The sequence below is a fragment of the Zingiber officinale genome, chromosome 7B, assembly GCF_018446385.1.
Source record: "Zingiber officinale cultivar Zhangliang chromosome 7B, Zo_v1.1, whole genome shotgun sequence".
In the NCBI taxonomy this organism is placed as follows: Eukaryota; Viridiplantae; Streptophyta; class Magnoliopsida; order Zingiberales; family Zingiberaceae; genus Zingiber; species Zingiber officinale.
In genome coordinates, this window is record NC_055999.1 from 30060297 (window position 1) to 30081102 (window position 20806).

The 20806-nt window shown below is 36.3% G+C and overlaps 1 protein-coding gene across 7 annotated transcripts in view; it reads right to left on the reverse strand.

The window, feature by feature from the left end:
- Window positions 1-20107, reverse strand: part of LOC122005631 (light-mediated development protein DET1-like) — a 34688-nt gene extending 14581 nt beyond the window's left edge. For 3 of the 7 annotated variants that reach the window (XR_006118445.1, XR_006118446.1, XM_042560743.1), the window contains exons 1-4: window positions 19692-20106; window positions 18671-19101; window positions 18343-18571; window positions 15899-16069 (exon numbers count right to left, since the gene is read on the reverse strand). Coding sequence is in view for 5 of the 7 variants with exons in the window: in XM_042560743.1 (XP_042416677.1) it covers window positions 15899-16069; window positions 18343-18571; window positions 18671-19101; window positions 19692-19763 (903 nt within the window). In the remaining 2 variants the exon portion in view is untranslated. Of the gene's footprint in view, window positions 1-15898; window positions 16070-18342; window positions 18572-18670; window positions 19102-19691 lie in introns of all 7 variants that reach the window. The other 4 variants (XM_042560745.1, XM_042560747.1, XM_042560746.1 and 1 more) reach the window with 4 other exon arrangements.
- Window positions 20108-20806: the final 699 nt, after the last annotated feature.

The window sequence follows — 20806 nt, forward strand, 5'->3', positions numbered from 1 at the left end:
AGCGCACACTTAAGGCAACTATGCACAAGAGGGTGACTTGGCTGCGCCTTGCGCCTAGGCACAACGAGACGAGCGTCTTTAATAACTATGAATATAATGACATTGAACTAGCAAAATAAATTCTAAAAAAAATAGATTTGGGGGTTAAATAAATAATATTATTTTCTTGCCATATTACCATGTGGGCATGTGGGTGATCTTGTATAATTAATATAGGGTTGTTTTCAAATATAATAATGATACTCTTGTTACTCCATATTTGATGCTTATCTTTAAATTATTTTAGTAAACCTGCTAAAGCCGGTCCCAAGCCCGGTTGAAAAACGGCAAGAGTTGCATGTTAGGTTGTTAGCAAGCATGGACTTAAAGTAAATGTTCAATAAATGGATCCATGAAACTAATGTGTTAATGCTAGGATGTTCTAAGGAACACGTTGCACAATAAGGACCACTACATTCCATCACTCCATAAGAATTCAGGTGTAGAGTTAAATATGCAAGAATTCGCGTTGCAGGGTTCGACTATAACACTATGGCAAGAACTACTGCACCTCTATGAAAACTTGGATATAGTATTAAATATGCAAGAGTTATCACATCATAGGTTGGGTAAGAACAAATATTATAAGAAAATTAATTGTCGGCAGCCCGGTGCACGAAACTCCCGCCCTGCAGGGTACCGAGAAGGATCCATTGTACGCAGTCTTACCCTGCTTTTTGCAAGGGTCTGCTTCCAAGATTCGAACCCATGACCTTTTGGTCACAAAGCAACAACTTTACCGTTGCGTCAAGACTCCCCTTCAAGAAAACTAATTGTCTAAGATTTGGAATATAGAATCTAGGAATATTGACTAGTAAAACAATGGAGGTAGTAGATACGATGATTAGAAGAAAAATTAATATTTTGTGTGTACAAGAGACAAAATAGGTAGAGCATATGGCAAAGGTGATAGAGAAATCGAGTTTTAAATTATAGTACACAGAAATGAGTAAAACAAGAAATAGAATGGGTATTGTTGTCGATAGTTTGCTAAAGGATGAAGTAGTAATAGTTAGAAAGGAGGATAGGATTATATCTCTTAAGATAGTGGTGGCGAAAGAAACTATTAATATAATTAGCATATATGCACCTCAAATAGGATTAGATGAACACACCAAATCTAGAATTTGGGGCGGCCTAGATAAGGTATTACAAAGCATTCAGCCAACTAAAATAATTTGAATAGGAGAAGATTTAAGTGGACATGTAGGAGTGAAAAATGAGAAATATGATAGGGTGCATGGGGTTATGGGTTAGGAACAAGAAATGAAGAAGAGAAAACTATATGAATTTTGTAATAACATATGACCTTATATTAGCTAAACGTTTTTTAAGAAAAGAGAAAAACATTTGGTTACGTTCAAAAGTGGGAATATAAAATCGCAAATAGACTTTCTAATGATTATGAAAATGATAGAAAGATTTGTAAAGATTGCAAGGTTAGAAAATTTAACTATCCAACATAGGTTAGTAGTGTTGGCAAGATTTAAAATCTCGACCCGTGCCGAGGTATCGATCCTAGACCGGAACAATATGGTTTAAGTATCATGTCGTGCCAATACGATTTCGGTATTTTTTTATTTATATATTTAATTATTAGATAAATATGTTTCCGGTGTATAATTTAAAAATAAGTTATATATTTATTTTATATAAATTCTCCATTATTGAATAACTTAATATTGTTAAAAAAATAATTAAATATAGTTTTCTTTAAAGAAAATCAATCTATCAATAACTCAAAATAAAATTGACACGACATAATATATTATCTTACTATACCAAACGAGATGGTGTGAATCTAATAGAAACATTGGTTTTCCATAATAAATAATAAAAATTATATACATACTATTTTATAAATAATAATTATATAAATTAACTATTTATTCATTTAATTAATTATTAATTTAAATAATATATTTAAAATGGTAAAAAAATATCAAAATATCAATTAAATAATAAAAAATAAATTTAACAAATTATCAAAATATAAATTTGATTTAATAAATTTTTTTAGAATTTTTAAATAAAATTTAAAACAATCAGATTATTAATTAATAAAATTTATTTTTTAAAAAATAAATATATTTTTATATATTTTATTGGGATAATTTAATTAGGGTTTATGGAAGCCCCTTCAAAATATCACACTTAAGTTGAGAATTGTTTTATTTAATTAAATCTAATTTTAATTTTCTTCAACAACCAGAAGCATCGCGCTCGCGAGACGCCCTCCGACGGCATCACTTATCGCGGGACGTTGCGGGTGGCCCCGAAGGCATATCGCGATGCCTCCGACAGCGTCGAAGGTATCTTGCAACGCCTTCGGTGGCGCTAGAGACGTCCTACGATGCCTCCAGGATGCCAACGACCTGTCTTCTGGCGCGTAACACCCGCGTGTGGGGCACGCAAAATCGTTCATCTGTCGGTGCCAATTTCGCTCCGAAGTCGGAACGATAAAAACCGTCTACGCCGTCCAACACAAAACGATATTTCAATCCCTGAGTGTTAGTAGGAATAGCAATTTCTTCCTAACCCGATGGAGTATCCGATATCCAACCCTAATGGAGAAGTGTATAGAGGGATTTTTGGACCCAATTAAATAATTGGATAATCGAGTATGGGTATTGTTAGAATAAGTAAAGGGGTATTTTTGTCTTTTGGTGTATATCTTCTTTTCTATATAAAGGCCTAACTCGTGGTTCTCAAGACACGAGATTTTAGGTTTTGCTTTGAACATGATATCAGAGCCAAAACCCTAATTTCTTTTCCTAGCTTTTCCCTTTTCTCCCCATGCGACGTCCGTCTCCACAGGACCGCCGCGACGCCATCCCTCTCATCGCGATCTCCTGCTGCAATCTCCTAGCGTCGGTGTGTGTCGGCTCTGCTTTCTTCTCACTGGTTCGGAAATCTCTCCTCTCCTCGCCATCTCCTGCCGCGAGCCCTAGCAGAAGGCGCCGCGAGCTATGGCAGAGGTCGCGCTCCCTCACTCGCCTGTGAAGCACGTCGCGCCACCCTCTTCAACAACAGAAGCTAGCCGCCGAGCCATAGTAGAGGTCGCGCTCCCTCTCTCGCCTGTGAAGCACGTCGCGCCACCCTCTTCGACAACAGAAGCCCATGAGCTAAGACTTCTCCTCTCGCGCCACCTTTCCCTGCCCTAGATGCAGCCGGCGTCATCGCATCCTTCTTTCTCTTACACAGGAGAGTAGGGTTGTTATTCCACATATCAGCAGTTGCCTCTCTTCCCTCTGGCGACGCCGAGCTTCCTTTCTCCAAGCAGTCGTTGTTTTTCTTCTGCCCTGTCACCAGTAGCCCACAAGCTCTATTCATGGCTACGTCCAGCGCACCAAAACCAAATACCTCAATCTTTACCAACCATATTACTGCACCTCTTTCCTCTAAGCAGTTGGACGGTAAAAATTATATTTCCTGGGCATCTCACATTGAACTTTGGCTTGTTGGACAGGGTTATGAGACACATCTCACTCAAACTGAAGAAGATATTCAAGTCGCCAATCTTCCTCTGTGGAAGAAAGTTGATGCTCAGTTGTGTTGTATTATCCGAGCCACCATCCATCCATCTCTTAGAAATGTCTTCCGTACTTACAAAACCTGCAAAGCTGTTTGGACACAGGCTCAACAACTCTTTACAAACACCTCTCGGCGCCTCTATCAAGTTTGTGAAGATCTCATGACCATCCTCAGCACCCATCAGATTAAAGATTCAATGTCAACTTATCTGGGTTCAGTCTCTAGCCTTCTTTGTGACTTTAATGAACTGCTCCCACCTGCGGCCAATCCTGTTGAAGAGCTTGAAAATCGGAAGAAATTTTTTATGTCTTTGGCTTTATATGGTCTGCCCACAGAATATTCTCATGTCCGTGATCAGATCCTGGGCAGTCCCACAGAAGCTACCATGGACAATACCTGGGTGACTCTTCTTCGTGTCCCGGCCAAAGTTTTGACGATGCCTTCTTTTGTTCCTGTCGACTCGTCAGCTTTGGTCTCTCGACACGAAGGACCTCCACCTCGCAAGGGTGGCAAAGGACGTCCTTGGTGTGATCATTGCCACCGACCGGGACACTCGATTGATAAGTGCTGGAGTCTACATGGTCGTCCTCCTCGTGCTGCTCAGATTGTTCAGAGTTCTGTTGCTCCTTCAGCTTCCACTTCACAGTTAACACCTGATTCGACTTCAACACCTTCCTATACTGACTTTCTGAAATGGTTTGAGGATCGACAGGCTTCGGGTTCCACTGCTACCATTGCAGACGCTGGTACTTCCTTTGTTGGCATATCTCGTTCTTCGGGTCCTTGGGTTCTTGATTCTGGGGCCACCGATCATATCACTGGTAATAAATCCCTTTTTTCCTCTCTCACTACTTCTGGTAATTTGCCAATGGTCACCATGGCCAATGGTTCCCAAACTCAATCCCAGGGTATTGGTATTGTTCACCCTTCTTCATCTCTTTCAATTCATAATGTTCTTTATGTTCCCGGAGCTCCCTTTAATTTGTTGTCAATAAGTCAACTTACTCGATCTCTTAATTGTGTTATTTCTTTTACTAACACGTCTGTTTCCTTATAGGACTGAAGTACGGGGAGGATGATTGGCTTCGGATGTGAATCTCATGGCCTATATCGGCTTCAACAACCCTCTTTTATTAGTTCGGCGATGGCATCTCCACTTCTTATTCATGCTCAGTTGGGACATCCAGGTCTTAATAAGTTGAAACAATTACATCCTAGTGTTTCTCACTTAGAGTCCTTATCTTGTGAGTCGTGTCAATTAGGTAAGCATGTTCGTTGTTCTTTTTCTCCTCGTATTGAGAGTCGGGCTATGTCTCCTTTTGCTTTGGTTCATTCTGATGTTTGGGGTCCGAGTCGTGTTTCTTCTACAATGAGGTCAAGATATTTTGTTACTTTTATAGATGATTTTTCCCGTTGTACATGGTTATATCTGATGAAGGATCGTTCAGAATTATTTTCTATTTTTGAATCCTTTTTCCTTGAAATAAAAACTCAATTTGGTACTTCCCTTCGAACTTTACAAAGTGATAATGCACGCGAGTATTTGTCTACTCAGTTTCGTACCTTCTTAACATCTCATGGTGTATTGCATCACACATCTTGCCCTCATACCCCTCAACAGAATGGGGTTGCAGAACGCAAGAATCGTCATCTCCTTGAAACCACTCGGACTCTTCTTCTCCATTCTCATGTCCCTCATCAGTTTTGGGGTGATGTCGTACTTACTGCGTGTTATCTCATTAATCGCATGTCTTTTTCCACTCTCCAGGGTAAAATACCTCATCAGGTACTTTATCCACAACAGTCCCTTCATCCTCTACCACCTTGGGTCTTTGGTTCTATATGTTTTGCTCATGCTCTTGATCCCGGTATTGATAAACTCTCTCCCCAGTCTCATAAGTGTGTCTTCCTTGGGTACCCACGGTCTCAGAAAGGGTACAAGTGTTATTCCCCTACTCTTCGTCGGTACTTCATCTCTGCTGATGCCACATTCTTTGAGTCGGTTTCTTTTTTTGGTCCTTCCGCTCCACAGGCCGAGGTTTCTCCCTCTCCACCTGCACCAGTGACTATCTTTTATCCTCCGGAGGTGCCTCTATCATCTCCAGCCTCGTCTCCTCCTTTGCAGGTTTATCAGCGTCGTCCTCGTTCTGCTTTGCCGCCGACCAACACTGACACTGTTGTGGGCACATCTTTGGACCGAGTCCTTCGCCGTTTCCTCCGGTCCCATCTCCTGACTCTGATGTTCCTATTGCACTTCGAAAGGGTATGCGTTCCACTCGTAATCCTTCTCCTCACTATGTTTCTTTAAGCTATCATCGTCTTTCCCCATCCTATTATTATTGTCTGTCTTCCTTGTCGTCTGTTTCTCTTCCAAAGACTGCAGGTGATGTCTTTGCCCATCCAGGATGGAAACAGGCTATGCTTGATGAAATGAGTGTCTTACAGAGCAGTAGGACTTGGGACCTCGTTCCTCTACCTCCTGGAAAGTCGGTGGTTGGTTGTCGATGGGTGTTTACGGTGAAAGTTAGTGTAGACGGCACGGTTGATCGGCTTAAGGCTCGTCTTGTCGCTAAAGGCTATACTCAGGTATTTGGATTGGATTATGGAGACACATTTTCTCCTGTTGCCAAAATGTCTTCTGTGCGTCTTTTTCTGTCTATTGTTGCAATTCGTCATTGGCCCCTTCATCAGTTGGACATCAAAAATGCATTCTTACATGGTGACCTGCTCGAGGAAGTCTACATGGAGCAACCTCTGTGTTTTGTTGCTCAGGGGGAGTCTTCTGGTCTTGTATGTTGCTTGCGGAAATCTTTATATGGTCTCAAGCAGTTACCCAGAGCATGGTTCAGTAGATTTAGTACCGTAATTCAACAGTTTGGCATGACTCGAAGCGAAACTGATCATTCTGTTTTTTATCGTCACTCATCTACTGGTTGCATCTATGTAGTGGTTTATGTTGATGATATTGTCATCACAGGTAATGATCATCTTGGGATTTCACAAGTAAAACAACATCTCTTCAAACATTTCCAGATAAAAGATCTCGGCAAACTCAAATATTTTCTAGGGATAGAAGAGGCACAGTCTAAAGATGGAATCATTATATCCCAAAGGAAGTATGCAATGGATATTCTGGAAGAAACAGGAATGTTAAGCTCGAAGACAGTCGACAATCCCATGGATCCTAATGTTAAGCTCCTACCAAATCAGGGGGAGCCTCTTTCAGATCCTGAACGGTACAGGCGATTGGTAGGGAAACTAAGCTACCTTACTGTCACTCGTCCGGATATCTCATTTGCATTAAGTGTAGTAAGTCAGTTTCTTAGCTCTCCATGCAAAGAACATTGGGATGCAGTGACTCGCATTGTTCGATATATCAGGGGTGCACCAGGAAAGGGTCTTTTATATGAAGACAAAGGACATACTCAAGTCGTAGGATATTCTGATGCAGATTGGGCAGGATCTCCCTCTGATAGAAGATCCACTTCTGGATTTTGTATATTTGTCGGAGGTAACCTTATTTCTTGGAAAAGTAAAAAACAGAATGTTGTGGCAAGATCCAGTGCAGAGGCAGAATATCGAGCTATGGCTATTGCTAGTCAAGAACTTATATGGTTAAAACAGTTGCTTCAGGAACTAAGGTTTGGAGAGGTTACACAAATGTCACTCATATGTGACAACCAGGCCGCTATGCATATTGCCTCAAATCCAGTCTTCCATGAGAGAACAAAGCATATTGAAGTTGACTGTCACTTTGTCAGAGAGAAAGTCATATCTGGAGAAATATCTACTAGTTTTGTCAACTCAAATGATCAGCTAGCAGATATATTCACTAAATCACTTAGAGGTCCCCGGATTGACTACATATGTAACAAGCTTGGTGTGTATGATCTATATTCTCAAGCTTGAGGGGGAGTGTTAGAATAAGTAAAGGGGTATTTTTGTCTTTTGGTGTATATCTTCTTTTCTATATAAAGGCCTAACTCGTGGTTCTCAAGACACGAGATTTTAGGTTTTGCTTTGAACAGGTATCCAGGTATGGAGGCAGGTCTAGTAGAATCCTACCAATACCCGACTTGAATACCCTATTAAATTATGTGTGTGTGTCAGCTATATATATATGGCTGATTTTTAAAAATTAACACTATAGTGGTGCGACACCACTATGGTGGTTAAATTTCGATTTAACCGAATTAAGAATTTTAAAACCGAAATTGAACTGAATTATCCAAAATAACTGAATCCAATTTTTAAATTCAGTCGATTAATTCGGTTTAACTGAAATTTACCCCAAATAAAGGATATCTGATACTCCGATGGATATCTAATCCTCCGATGAGTATGTGGATAGAAGAAAGTTGAATACCCGATGGGGATAGGGATGAAAACGGAGGATATGAAATCTAACCCAAATCCGACCAATTGTCATCCCTAAGTGTTGGATTAGGCCTCAAGCATAGTATCAATAAAAAAAATATGCACGACTTCTAGAATTAAGTGGTGGAAGTTAAAAGATGGGAAGCAAAACATATTTAAGGAGAGAATAAGAGTACAAGTATTAGGAGAAATATACGATGACTCAAATACGATATGGGATAAGATGGTATCAAAATTGAAAATCATAGCCAAGGGTATATTCGGTGAGTCAAAAAGACGTGCATCACTAAGTAAAAAATCTTAGTGATGGAATGAGAAAGTACATGAAAAAATGAAAGAAAAAAACGAACAGCCTGTAAGTAATTATATATTTGTAAGAACAAGAAAAACTTTAAAAAATATACAGTAACCAAGAAAGAGACTAAGAAAGCAGTGAATGAAACTATGAATGAAACTTTTGAACACTTATATCAAAAATTGGATACAAAAGAAAAGGAAAGAGACATTTATAGAATAACTAAAGCGAGATAGAAGAAGACAAAAGATCTTATCCAAATAAAATGTATTTAAGATGAATATAATAGAGTACTAGTAAACAATGAGGAAATCAAAGAGCGATGGAAGAAGTATTTTCATCAACTTTTTAATAAAGGTTTAAATGATCAATTTAACTTACGTAATTTAAGTAGGTCAAATGAGTATAGAAAGTTAAATTTTTATCGTAGAATTCAAACTTCAAGTTTTAAATAGGATGCAAAATGAAAAAGCAGTTGGACCAGATGATATTTAGATAAAGGTATGGATGTATCTTAGGAAACAAGTTATTTAATGACTTACAAAGTTATTCAACTTGATATTGAAAACTAAAAAAAAGACGGATAAGAGGATAAGTACTCTAATTCCTTATATAAGAATAAAGAAACATATAAAATTGTGCAAACTATAGAAGTATTATGCTAATGAGTCATACCTTGAAACTTTGAAAAGAGTAATAAAAAAAAAGACTAAGGAAGGAAACCACAGTTACTGAAAATCAATTTAGATTTATGCCAAGAAAGTCGACAATAGAAGTTATACATCTTATGAGGCAATTAATTGAAAAATATCGAGAGTAGAAGACTTACACATGGTATTCATCAACCTAGAAAAATAAAGTCTTAAAAGAAATTATATGAAGAATTTTAGAAAAGAGAAGTGTCTGCATAGCGTATATTGAACTAATTAAAGATATGTAGGACGTAATGACAAGAGTGAAGACTTTAAGCTGATTAACCGAAGCGTTTCTCATAAAGATAGGGTTACATCAAAGATCAACTCTAAGTCCCTATCTTTTGCACTAATTATAGATGAACTCATTGGACACATCAAAGATACAATACCACATTCCATGTTATTTGTAGATACCCAGGATCGACGTTACCTGACTTGATTGATCTTTTTTTTTAGATAATATTGTTTTGGTAGATGAGACACGTAAAAAAATAAATGCTAAATTTGAATCTCGACGGGAAATGCTAGAAGTGAAAGGTTTTAAATAGTAAAGTAAGATAGGATCAAGGTTCTAAAATTCGCTAGGCGCTAGTCGAGCAGCAGACCAGCGCCTAGCGCCTAAGCCGACTAGGCGGGGATTAGGCGCCGCTAGGCGGATTCCTCAGTATCCCTTATTTCATGTGAACTGGACAATGTCATATGCAAATCTAAATGTTGTCTTAAACAATTTCATAGCAATGGAGATCTAACTATGTATGCTGAAATAACTGCATACTTTCCAATACCAAAAAATGAACAACTATAAAAGAAAACTAATAGTTTTGTGCAAAGGAAATATACTAGACTCAGTCAATATGAGTAAAAAAAAATAGTTGAACTGTAGAACATGGAGTATGTTATCATAATCATGTAGTAGAACATATATCCAACTCGAATTTTAAAACCTTGCTATAAGCTAAAACAACTTTAGTGGTGGAAAACATTAGAAAATAGTAGCAATAGTTCAATTCAAGATTACATTGCATTGTGAACCAGTAACCACTAAGCAAAATATAATTGTTGAATAACATAAATCATGTCTTAACAAAATGAGTTCAAAATTACACAACTAATAATATCTCATAAACTCATATTTATTCTCCTTCTTCTTCTCCATAATTTTCAATAACTTGTTCTTCATCAGACACAAACTCAATATCATTATTGTGATCCTCGTCTTCTTCTTCGGATTCAAAATCATCTTTATGAAGTTCTCTCACTCTAGAGCTTCTTCGGGGTTGTAGATTTTCATCTGCTCCACTTGCTTCATCAACCATTTGCCAAGTGAGCCCGAAACCTAGTTCAACTTCATCATCTTCCCCACCATCCACAATCCAACCTTGTGCATTTGAAGCATCTTTTGCAAGAAGGACATCGACATTCCTTTCTTTTTCTCTTTTTTGTTTGTTCAACAATCTAGCATTAAATTGGACAAATACTAGATTGTTCAACCTGTTGGCGTCCAATATATTTCTTTTCTTCGTATGAATCTAAAAAAACAGATAAAGTAAATATTATAGTTAGTACTTGAATATAGAATATAGACGTTAAAAATTATAGCTAATTTAATTAAAGACTGAAAGTTTAAAACTTACCCCTTCAAATGTACTCCAATTTCTTTCACACCCAGATGAACTTGTAGTTAATGAAAGTATCCTCAATGCCACCCTTAGCAAGTTAAGTGTGTGAGCACCGTATGTACTCCACCATGCACATGGATCAAGTGTATCATCATTTTTTTCACATGTTTTTGCTGCCAATGTTTTTCCAAATAACCTTATCTTATCTCTATATTTTGGAAATTCTTTGTTAATAATTGTATCTTGTAGATCTAACTCATTGGCATGCAAAGTTTCCATGCATTCAAAAATCCCCGTCGCGACCTCCTCATAAAGAGCAATAGAACTATCTTTATAGTAAACATAAGGATTCAACAAAAAAAACAGTAGTATGCAATGATGTATCAAGTCTATCCTTCATTTTTCACTCAATAATGGCTATGATAGGTTGATAATTTGATTCCACGTTGTTCAGAGCCACCTTGATATCTTCTTTAGCTTGAAGAAGCTCCCCATATAGAAACCCCATCGATGGCTTTCTATCTCCATCTATCAATCGAAGAACTCTTACCAAAGGAGCAAATATTTTCAAACAAAGTATCACACCATTCCAAAAACTCATGCTCATCACCGTAGAGTAAGCCAATTTTCCTTTGTTTGTTTTTGACCATTTACATTTCTCCCACATATCACTTGTAAACATGGCTCTTAAACTAGTTTTTTTTTCAATCAAACTTTGCAATGTGAGGAAATTTGATGCAAATCTGGTAACTCCTGGTCGGAATATGTCTCTTTTCTTTGTGAAACTTCTCATCAATAACAAAGTCTTATGGTGAGCATAGATGAAAATGGTAAAAGACTTGGATTGCTCAATAACCTTTTTATATCGTGGAAGTTTGCCAATATTTTCAAGCATGAGATTAACCGTGTGAGTTGCACATGAACTCTAAAAAATCCCAGGTCGCTTTTCTCTCATCAATTTAGCTGCAGCCATATTGTTGGTGGCATTGTCTGTTACAATCTGAACAATATTCTGAGCTCCTACTTGTTCAACACGCTTGTCAACATACTCAAAAATAAGTTTAGCTATATGCGCCTCATCTGAAGACTCCTTAGACTCTAAAAATGTAGTACCCTCCTTGCAATTAACACACAAATTTAAGATGTTTCTTCTTTTTTTATCACTACATGCATCTGTCATGATCGAGCATCCATTCATTGCCCATTCTTCTTCATGTTTCTTCAGCAATTGTTTTGTTCTTTCAACTTCGGCTTCCAATAGTGGCTCCCTAAGTTGATATTGAGTTGGAGGCTTGAATCCTGGTCCAAATTGACCCACTGCCTCCATTAGTTGCTTGAAGCCATCATTATCAACAGCATTGAATGAGATTCCATTTTCATAAACCCATCTCCCAACATATTGTTGAACTTGTTGAGTTCTCTCTTTGAAAAGAGCCTCATTTATATTTTTTTGGCGAAGCACTTTACTTCCACTGGAGCCTACATTTTCTGGAGCAATTGCCGATACATATCTATCTATGGGGTTAAGTGGAAGAGGTTTTTTAATTCCATCCATCCCTTCAATTTCAAGACCTTCGTCTAGAGAAATAGCCACCTCTGCTCTACAATTTTGTTCTTCCATTATTTTGTTCTTTCTGTTCCTCCCTTCTAAAATAACATGTTTGCACTTATTTTTGTCTTCTTGAGATGTTTTTCGACAACCAGATATATTTCCGGGTATATTTCCAATGTGCTCCTTTATCCTATACACTCCCCCTGACATTGCTTTTCTACATAACTTACATTTAATTTTGTCGAGGTTCTTAGGATCAATCAATATCCCAAACTCCCATCTGATGTCATTTAACTTTCTTCTAAGAATCCCGGATTCGGGTTGAGTGACAGATGCTGTCGAAGATGGATTGCTTGCCATTGATAACAGATAATCTGAAAAAATTATATATAACAAGACATAACATGATAATAAAATTTAATTATACCATACAGGCATACAATACAAAATAATGAAATATAACATTAAGTCATTAACAAGTCTGAAAATATTTTTTATATATCTTAAACTAATTAATAAAATTTATTAGATATTTGGTTAAATAAATTAATTTTTAAATATATTTTTTATATTTTTAAAATCTGTTTTATACTTTTATATATAAATTAATAATATTTATTGAAATTTTTAAAATTTTAATTTAATTTTTCATATTTTTAAAACTGATTTATATAAATTAATAATATTTATTAGAATTTTTAAAATTTTAATATAATTTTACTATTTATAAATCCGATTAATATAAATTAATAATATATAAAATTTATAAATATGATTTATATAAATTAATAATATGTATTATATTTTTTAAAATTTTAAATATTTTTTATATTTTTAAATCTGATAAATGATAATATTTATTATAATTTTTTAAATCTGTTAATATATAAATTAATATTTAATATTATTTATTTAAAAAAATTAAATATATTATTTATACATTTAAATCTAATTATATAAATTAGAAAATTAATAATGGTTATTAAAATTCTATATATAATTTTATATATTTAAATTTGTTTTATATAAATTAATAATATTTATTATAAAAAAAATAAATTTTAAATATATTTAATTGGGATTGTAATTTTATTAGGCTTTATGAATCAACCCTATCATTGAAATTATCCCCCTTAGAAATTGTTTTAATTTATTAAATCTAAAAAAAATTTAAAAAAACTCCGTCTCTCTGTCGCGACGGCGCGGACGCCACCGGCGCCGCCGGAAGCTTCGTCGGACGAGTCCGGTGCGTCCGACGAAGTCCGACGTTGCTTCCAGCGGCGGTGGTAGCGTCGCGGAAAGCTTTTGGCGCAGCCAGAGGCATCGCGACTCTACCGCCGTTGCTCGAAGTAACGCCGGGCGCGTACGGTGCGTCCGACGACGCTTCAAGCGGCGTCTGACGCCCTACGATGCGTCCGGCGTTGCCGCGACGAAGAATCGAGAAACAAAAAACATAAATTAACAGAAACAAAAAAAAAAACTTATCGGAAGCCGCGATCAGAGAAGACGAAGAGTCGGCGAAGAGTCGGCGATGAAAGAAACGAAGCGCCTTGGACCCTCGGCAAATACCTAAAAACCGGTTTTAATATGCCTAAAATACCTAGCCCGCCGAAGCCCGCCGAGGAACACCTAGGTGGCCCAGCCGCCTAGGTCTTCTGCCTCGCTGGTTTCCGGCGCGGCCTGCCGCCGCACAACACCTAGGCGGGCAAGATTTCGAACACTGGATAGGATATATGAAATTTAAGTTTAGTGATATTAGACGTGATGAGGCAATTATTAAGATAGAAGATGACGAGTTGTCTATAGCAGTTTTAAGTACTTAAGATCATTTTTGCAAAACGATTGAGGGATTGAGAGAAATGTCTTAACGTAAGAGGTATGGTTGAAATAGAGAAGAGTGTAAATTAGCTCAATATTTATTAAACGTGAGATCCTCAAAATTACTATAACTTGAGAATGATACAACTAATGATTTGTAAAACCAAAGAGAAATAATTATTGCGTGAAGTCCCAAAAGGAAAGAACATTTATTATAAATGGTGACAATGCTAAAAAGTGAAAAGTACCAAGCTAACTTTTCATAAGAGAATTTGATCACCCATGGAGACATGGGTCACCCATAGTGTGTGTTTATTTTGCATGTGGAAGATATATGAAAAAAAATCCCTTTCCTAGAATGCACAAGAAAGGGATTGTCGTTTAAACACTATTCACACTCAAGACATACAACAATGTCAAAAATGCAGCAGTCAAGCCAACAAGTTGGATGAGACAAATACCAGTAGAGAATGGTTGTTTGAGCAAGTAGACCAATGATCATATTTGAAGGAAAGAGGGCGCTCGATCAATGCAATCTATTATGTTAAAATAAACCACATACTTGAAACTCCAATGTTGTGATAAGAATTATGACTCATTTGAATTCTTAAAACTATTAAGATTAAAAATCATGCATATCATTTTTGTTTGCCCAAGGAGCAATTAGTACTTCGTTACGCTATTTTTCTTGACCTCAAGTTTTGTGAGCAAGGGCTGATTTTGAAGACTTAGTCGGTTTCAACTAGTGTACAAAGTTGCTCAAAGATTTTCCAACACAGTGAAAACCAAGTTTTGTTTACATTATTTCCCTTTTGTTCCTCTCATTTAACATTTTGCTACTATATATGTCTTTAACTTTATTTTAACAAAAGGAAAAAATGTATATTTTTGTTAAACACTTCTTGTTTATGTTGAGTTATTTATTGTCTTTATAGGTAGGGTATTGAGTCGTGCTTCGTGAGTTGTGACATATGTTGTATATGGGACAAGCATTCTTTTTTCCCTTTTTTCCTTTCCTTTCTTAACTTTAGTATTTTCGCCCATTAATACTATTTTATTAAACATTTCTGGTTTTTGTAGCTTTATCTTCTTATTCAAAAGATTGTCTTGCTCAAATGTCTTCCATTGCAGCAGATATTAAGTTAGCTCAGACTTGTAAAATTGGTTTGGCCTTGATGAGCCAATTTAATATTAAACCATAAGCATGGTTTGAAATCTAGTACCGTGTCGGTTCAAAATCTCAAAAGAAAATGTTCCAATATCGTGTTGACACTCTGATGCATGGTGTCGATGACAGATTAGAGATTGAGAGATAAAGGAGATGAAGCAAAGGAAGGAGACATTGTCATGTTGAGTGGTATTGAATTTTAGTAATTTAGCGGAATGATATATTTGATTGTTTCTCCGGACATGATACAAAATTTAAAACTATATTTGGCACGGACAATGTTTCCTTCCTATGTGTTGTCTCTTTCCTTCTTCAACTTCAATACATTATCGACATCATGCATCGAAACATCGGTATGATACCACAATAGTATGTCAAATACCAAAACTTCAACACGGTTCGAGATTTTGAACCTTGACCATAAGTGACTTAAAATAGGATTGAAGTGAAGAAACAATATAGATTTGAGATGAGCTTGAGACAGCTAAATTCATTATGCAGCTTGCCTCTTAATTTGACTGGAATGTAGTGCTGATTGAACAATTGCAGCTCATGTGCATTAATGCGTGGTCGTTGATCACTACTTACAATGGCATGGAACGTTCTTCAATTTTATCATTTGGATAAGTCAAGATCTCTTTTGCATCATTCTATTTTGAATTTACAAGTAATATGCTGGTTTTGATCAGTGAGAACAAGTAAATGTTAGCAAGTCTAATCATAGCAAGCAATTGCAATATAAACAAAATTGATAGATTCCCACAAAATGACAGTGAAGTTTAACAGGGGTTTCAATTGTACCAAGGATGGATCTGATTCTTCATTCCATGCTTTTCGAAAAATAAAGGAAAGAAGACGTTGCTTGATACCAGAAAGAAATGAGTTTGCTTGTGTAACCTGCTGGTGATGAATGTTATTAGTTGACAGATGAACAGATTCCTCAGACCTGCTTTTATTGACAACTTCACTGCACTGAAGAAAATATATGACACTAGCATCACTACATGCCAGAATAACATCAAAATAGAAGAAACCAATGATACTTGGAGTTAAATTTTTAATGTCTATCACCAACTTATTATGATGTTATCAGCTGTGGAATGAAAAAGGACATATGGGTTTCCATGACTGCAAGTATGCTAAAGGTGTAAATGATTCCAAAGAGTCTTCCCCATACTCATAGGCAAGTCACATGAGTTGGCATTCTCGTAGTCAGGCAAGCCTTGGACGAATATATACAACATAAGCCACCTTAGTGGATAATAATAGATTGGGAATTGATGAAACTTGAGGCCTGATTTTCAGGGTCTGAAGAAAATGCGTAGTGATAACTTCCCATCCTAATAGAAACCATGCTTCATAGTTCTTATTTCTAGGAACTTTATATTCAAGAAACATCTCTACAACAGAAGCAGGGAACACGTGTCCGTCAATAATCTCACATAGTTGGTAAAAGGGATAAATCAGTTTGCATCAGATGGCCATTCCCTGGTGCTCAGATTCAGTGTAAAAGAAACTAAATTTCTAGAAATAATAGAACTAAAAAGCAAAACTATTATAGTTTCATAGTCCAGACCATATACCAATTTATTTTGTCACACTGATATTTTTAAAATAGCAAGAAAAATTAACTTTATATTTTGGCTTCATTCTCCCTCCACTGAGAACACAAACTAACGGCAAGTTGTTGTCATCTACTGGTCATCCCTTATAATGGGTAAAGAATAATTATATTGTCGTCTTCTTTTATAGTCTTCAAGGAACCAAACATTAGCTTTATCATCTTCTTTGAGGTTTCCTTTTCAATTAATGAAGAAACATTTCAAGTGAAAACTTTGTTTGCATCTCAACTATGCCTGCAGCAATCAGAAATGATAGTGCTAAAATGAGGGTGTTAGTACTATGAATGAACAAGTGCCTGTACGGTGATGCAAACCGAACTGAGAGTAAGGCTGCCCAGATGTCTATATACTAAAATTGTCACACTTCCAAATTATTAAAAATTGGTGAGAAGTTGTACCGATGAGGCTCCCTTATTATTTATCTTTAAAAATCAGTTTTGCATCAGACCCAAATCATTATGCATTGGGTCTAAAACGATATTGCACCAAATCGGAAATATAATTGTTAAGGACCAAAATGTAGATAGATAGGAGTGAGGTATAGGTTTTAACATACAAATTGCAAAGGTGTATGTTCAAATGACAAATAGCCCTAATAATTTTTCTGAAATGTCATGCTATCAGAGCTGCCAATTTCAAGACCTCCTCTCCCTTCATTGACTGTTCCTAAGTTATTGCCTTTATAAATTTTTATTCTTCTGTTTTTGTTTTTCCTGCCGATGCTACATCCTACACTAGTGAGCTTCTGCCTCAATGATTCCCAGCACAGAGCCATGTCCAACACAATGATAATGCAGATAGACTTAGACCTGAGCACGGTGAGCATGGAATCTAATCTGCAGATCTTCTTCAAGCACAACAACTATAGCCAACGGTATTGACTTCTGTTCCTCTTCCTAGAAATCTGCAGAATTCACATTCTTCAAAGTACGTGGGTGTTTACTTTGAAGGCATCACTCTAAGAGCATTGGCTAGTTGACAGGTGTATGTAGTATGTGCAAGGTTAACTTGAAAGCCAAATGTTTGCTTGTTGCATTGTTCTTTGTGGTTAGATTCACTACACTGGCTTAGGTGTGTATATTCATTTTTCGCTTCCTTTCTTTAATAAAATGATAGGCCAGCTTTAAAATGTTGTAACCGTCATCAAGCCATGTTTGTTCCAACTATTTGGGGTTAGCTAGGCTTAACAATGTACAAAGCAATTTTAACATTAAAAAATGTGTCTTCGAGGTTATGAAAAGGATAAACAGGCAATAATCACTGAAGTCTACAATTAAGCAATGGGTAGATCAAGACATCCACATACTAATTTCAGTATAAAATGATATAAGAATATATGCCTATACGGGTCACTATAAGGCAAGACCTAATCTAATAAAAAACTAAGTGATTAATTAACTAAAAAAAGAATGAACGCCATTTGGGTATTCTTAAAAGCAGATACAAACATGATATAGTCCTAACTAATGCAATTATTCCTAGATTATATAACTTCAAAGTAAATATTTTAAAAGAATCTACAAAGAATATAACCATGTTCATTTTAATGAACACGAGATGCCAAACTCTTGCAAAGCCAAGCACACTGATTTTAAAGATGTAGAAAAAAAAAAGACAACACACCTGAGAATGAGATTTAAGAAATAGCTCATCATCCTCTAGGCAGAATGGGCCAATACTTCGTACATCAACTAGATTTCCTGATTCTCGAACTTGGAGGATATGAATTGTCTGGTATCTCAGGGAGAATACACACAACAAATTGTCATGCAAGAAAACCCCCATGTTGTGAATTAAGCTGACATAGTCATTACGAAAAGACTTCTCATCCATTACCACCCCATCATTCAGTCTGTCAAGAATATTATCAAACTAAAAGATCAGATATTGAGCCGCTTGAGAAACTAAGAGATGAGCATTGCAAAGAGAAAGTATTCCCTGAGTAGCTAACCTTACAAGGTGAAAAGTTATTTTCTCTATTGAAGGAAATCCAAGAACTGTCCCATCAATAGAAGCAAGCTCATGAATTTGAGTTTGAGTGGTTGTTGCAAACAAGCCAAACTGATGGTTCTCCAAATAAAGAAAAAAATCCTTGCAAATGGATTCATTACTGGATCCTAGTGATATACTGTATAGATGGGTAAAGAAGCTGTCAAACTTCTTCGCTTTTTGGGCCAAAGTTTGGTGATCACAATTTTCTCCCTTGAATGAATATGAAAGCCATTTGGGTCTGAAAACTATGATATCCTGCATGTTCATGCTGAAACTGACAAGGTACTGCCCATCATCTGTGAACTTCCGAAATGAATGATCTGGACAATCAATATCACATATAGTACAGCCAGGAACAAGATTCTCGTAAAATTGTCTAACAAAATTAATCTGCAAAAAGTGTGAAATTTGTACAGAAACTTTGTTAATCTAAAAACATCAAACCAGCATATAAGTCTGTTGAATCTAGTAGTTCATATGAGCAATACTGACAGAAAAAAGCTAGCCAAGATTTTATTTATTTCTCTCAAAATAACAAATGTTCATTTTGTCCCTTCGTTGGTAATCAGCATAGCATAACATATGTAAGTGTGATTATGAAAAGGAAATAACTTCTACAATCTGAATTTAACTTGGAAAAACAGACCGCAAAGAATATCCATCATGAAGACAAATTCAATAAAAAAGATCTCAATGACAAAGCTACAAAATCAGCAGTTACCAGAAATTATGCTTGATGCTTAAAATACTAAAATGGGAAATCCAAAACAAAGCAAAATAAAATTGCTAAAGGTGACAGAGACCATCAAAGAACAAAAGTCCGTTTAGCATTAAATGGCAATTCTATGAGGCGATTAAAGCTCCACTTTTGATGCCAAAAAATTTTCAAAAAAAAAAATGAAAGTGTCAACTTCCGACAATGGCGCACAAAGGTACTAATCATCCTCAAACGTTATGTATAGAATGGCATGAAAGCATACACTGGCACCAGGACGAGGAGCGAGGATTTGGCGTTTGAAGACCCTAGCTGCGACGTTGGGGCTCTTAAACATCAGAACTAGGTGGGAGGATGAGGAAGATTGGAAGATGACGTCGCCTGATTCGAGAGAGGGAAGGCCCGGCTGTAGCAAACGCGCATTCCTCCACGAAATCGCGCTCGCTAGATCGATTGGAACTTGACGCCAACGAAGGACCGAAGTAGAGGGCGACTGAGAGCCCTTAACACTGCGGTGGGCGACGCGGTACCGTGGCTAGCTTGGATGTCTGCTCGCCAGGGAATGATTGTGAGGACGGCGGCGTTACACGGTGAAAAATCGAGAAAGAGAGTTGATTGGACTGACGAGGGTTTACTCGAATAGGATCGAGCTTTTTAGATGGAGGGCGGTCAGTGCTGGACAATTTATAGGCGAAATGAGTCGGGAAAATGAAGGAAGTAGGTTTCTCGATAAAAGCCAAAACGCTCTTTATTTTCCAAAAAGTCTAAATAGGTCTTCGTTTTGAAATAATAAATATATTAATATATGATTCTATACCATAAACATAAAGCTTTCATTATAATATGCACATTATTTTATATTGTAAAGGTGTCTAATATTTTTAAATTTTAAAAAAAAATAATATAAAGCGAGTGCACTGTTATTTGATTCAAAATTGGTTTTTTTTTTGTTTCTTTACCACAAATTTATGAGTCACATTTCACCACTAAAATTATTGAGCAAAAGACGAAGTTACAATTCATTAAAAATATCATTATGAAAATTCCTTCTGATCTAATTTTTCCAACAATCGACCAAATAATAAGTGTTGGTAAAGTTCAATAAAAAAAAAATCCAACTAATTAAGATGCAACGGTACGCTTTCATAATTAATTAGGTATTTACGAGTTGATTTCTAATTACAGCGCAATGCAAATTAATTTTCTCATAATCTTGGAAGGTTGAATGTGAAATGACAAACTATTTATATTTTTAAATTTATCTTAATAGTCAGATGAGAAGTATTCATGGATCAAAAACTATCACCTCAAAAAATAAACAGTTTTTATCATCTGAAAAGGGCAGATGACAGATATTAAAAAATTTATAAATATAATATT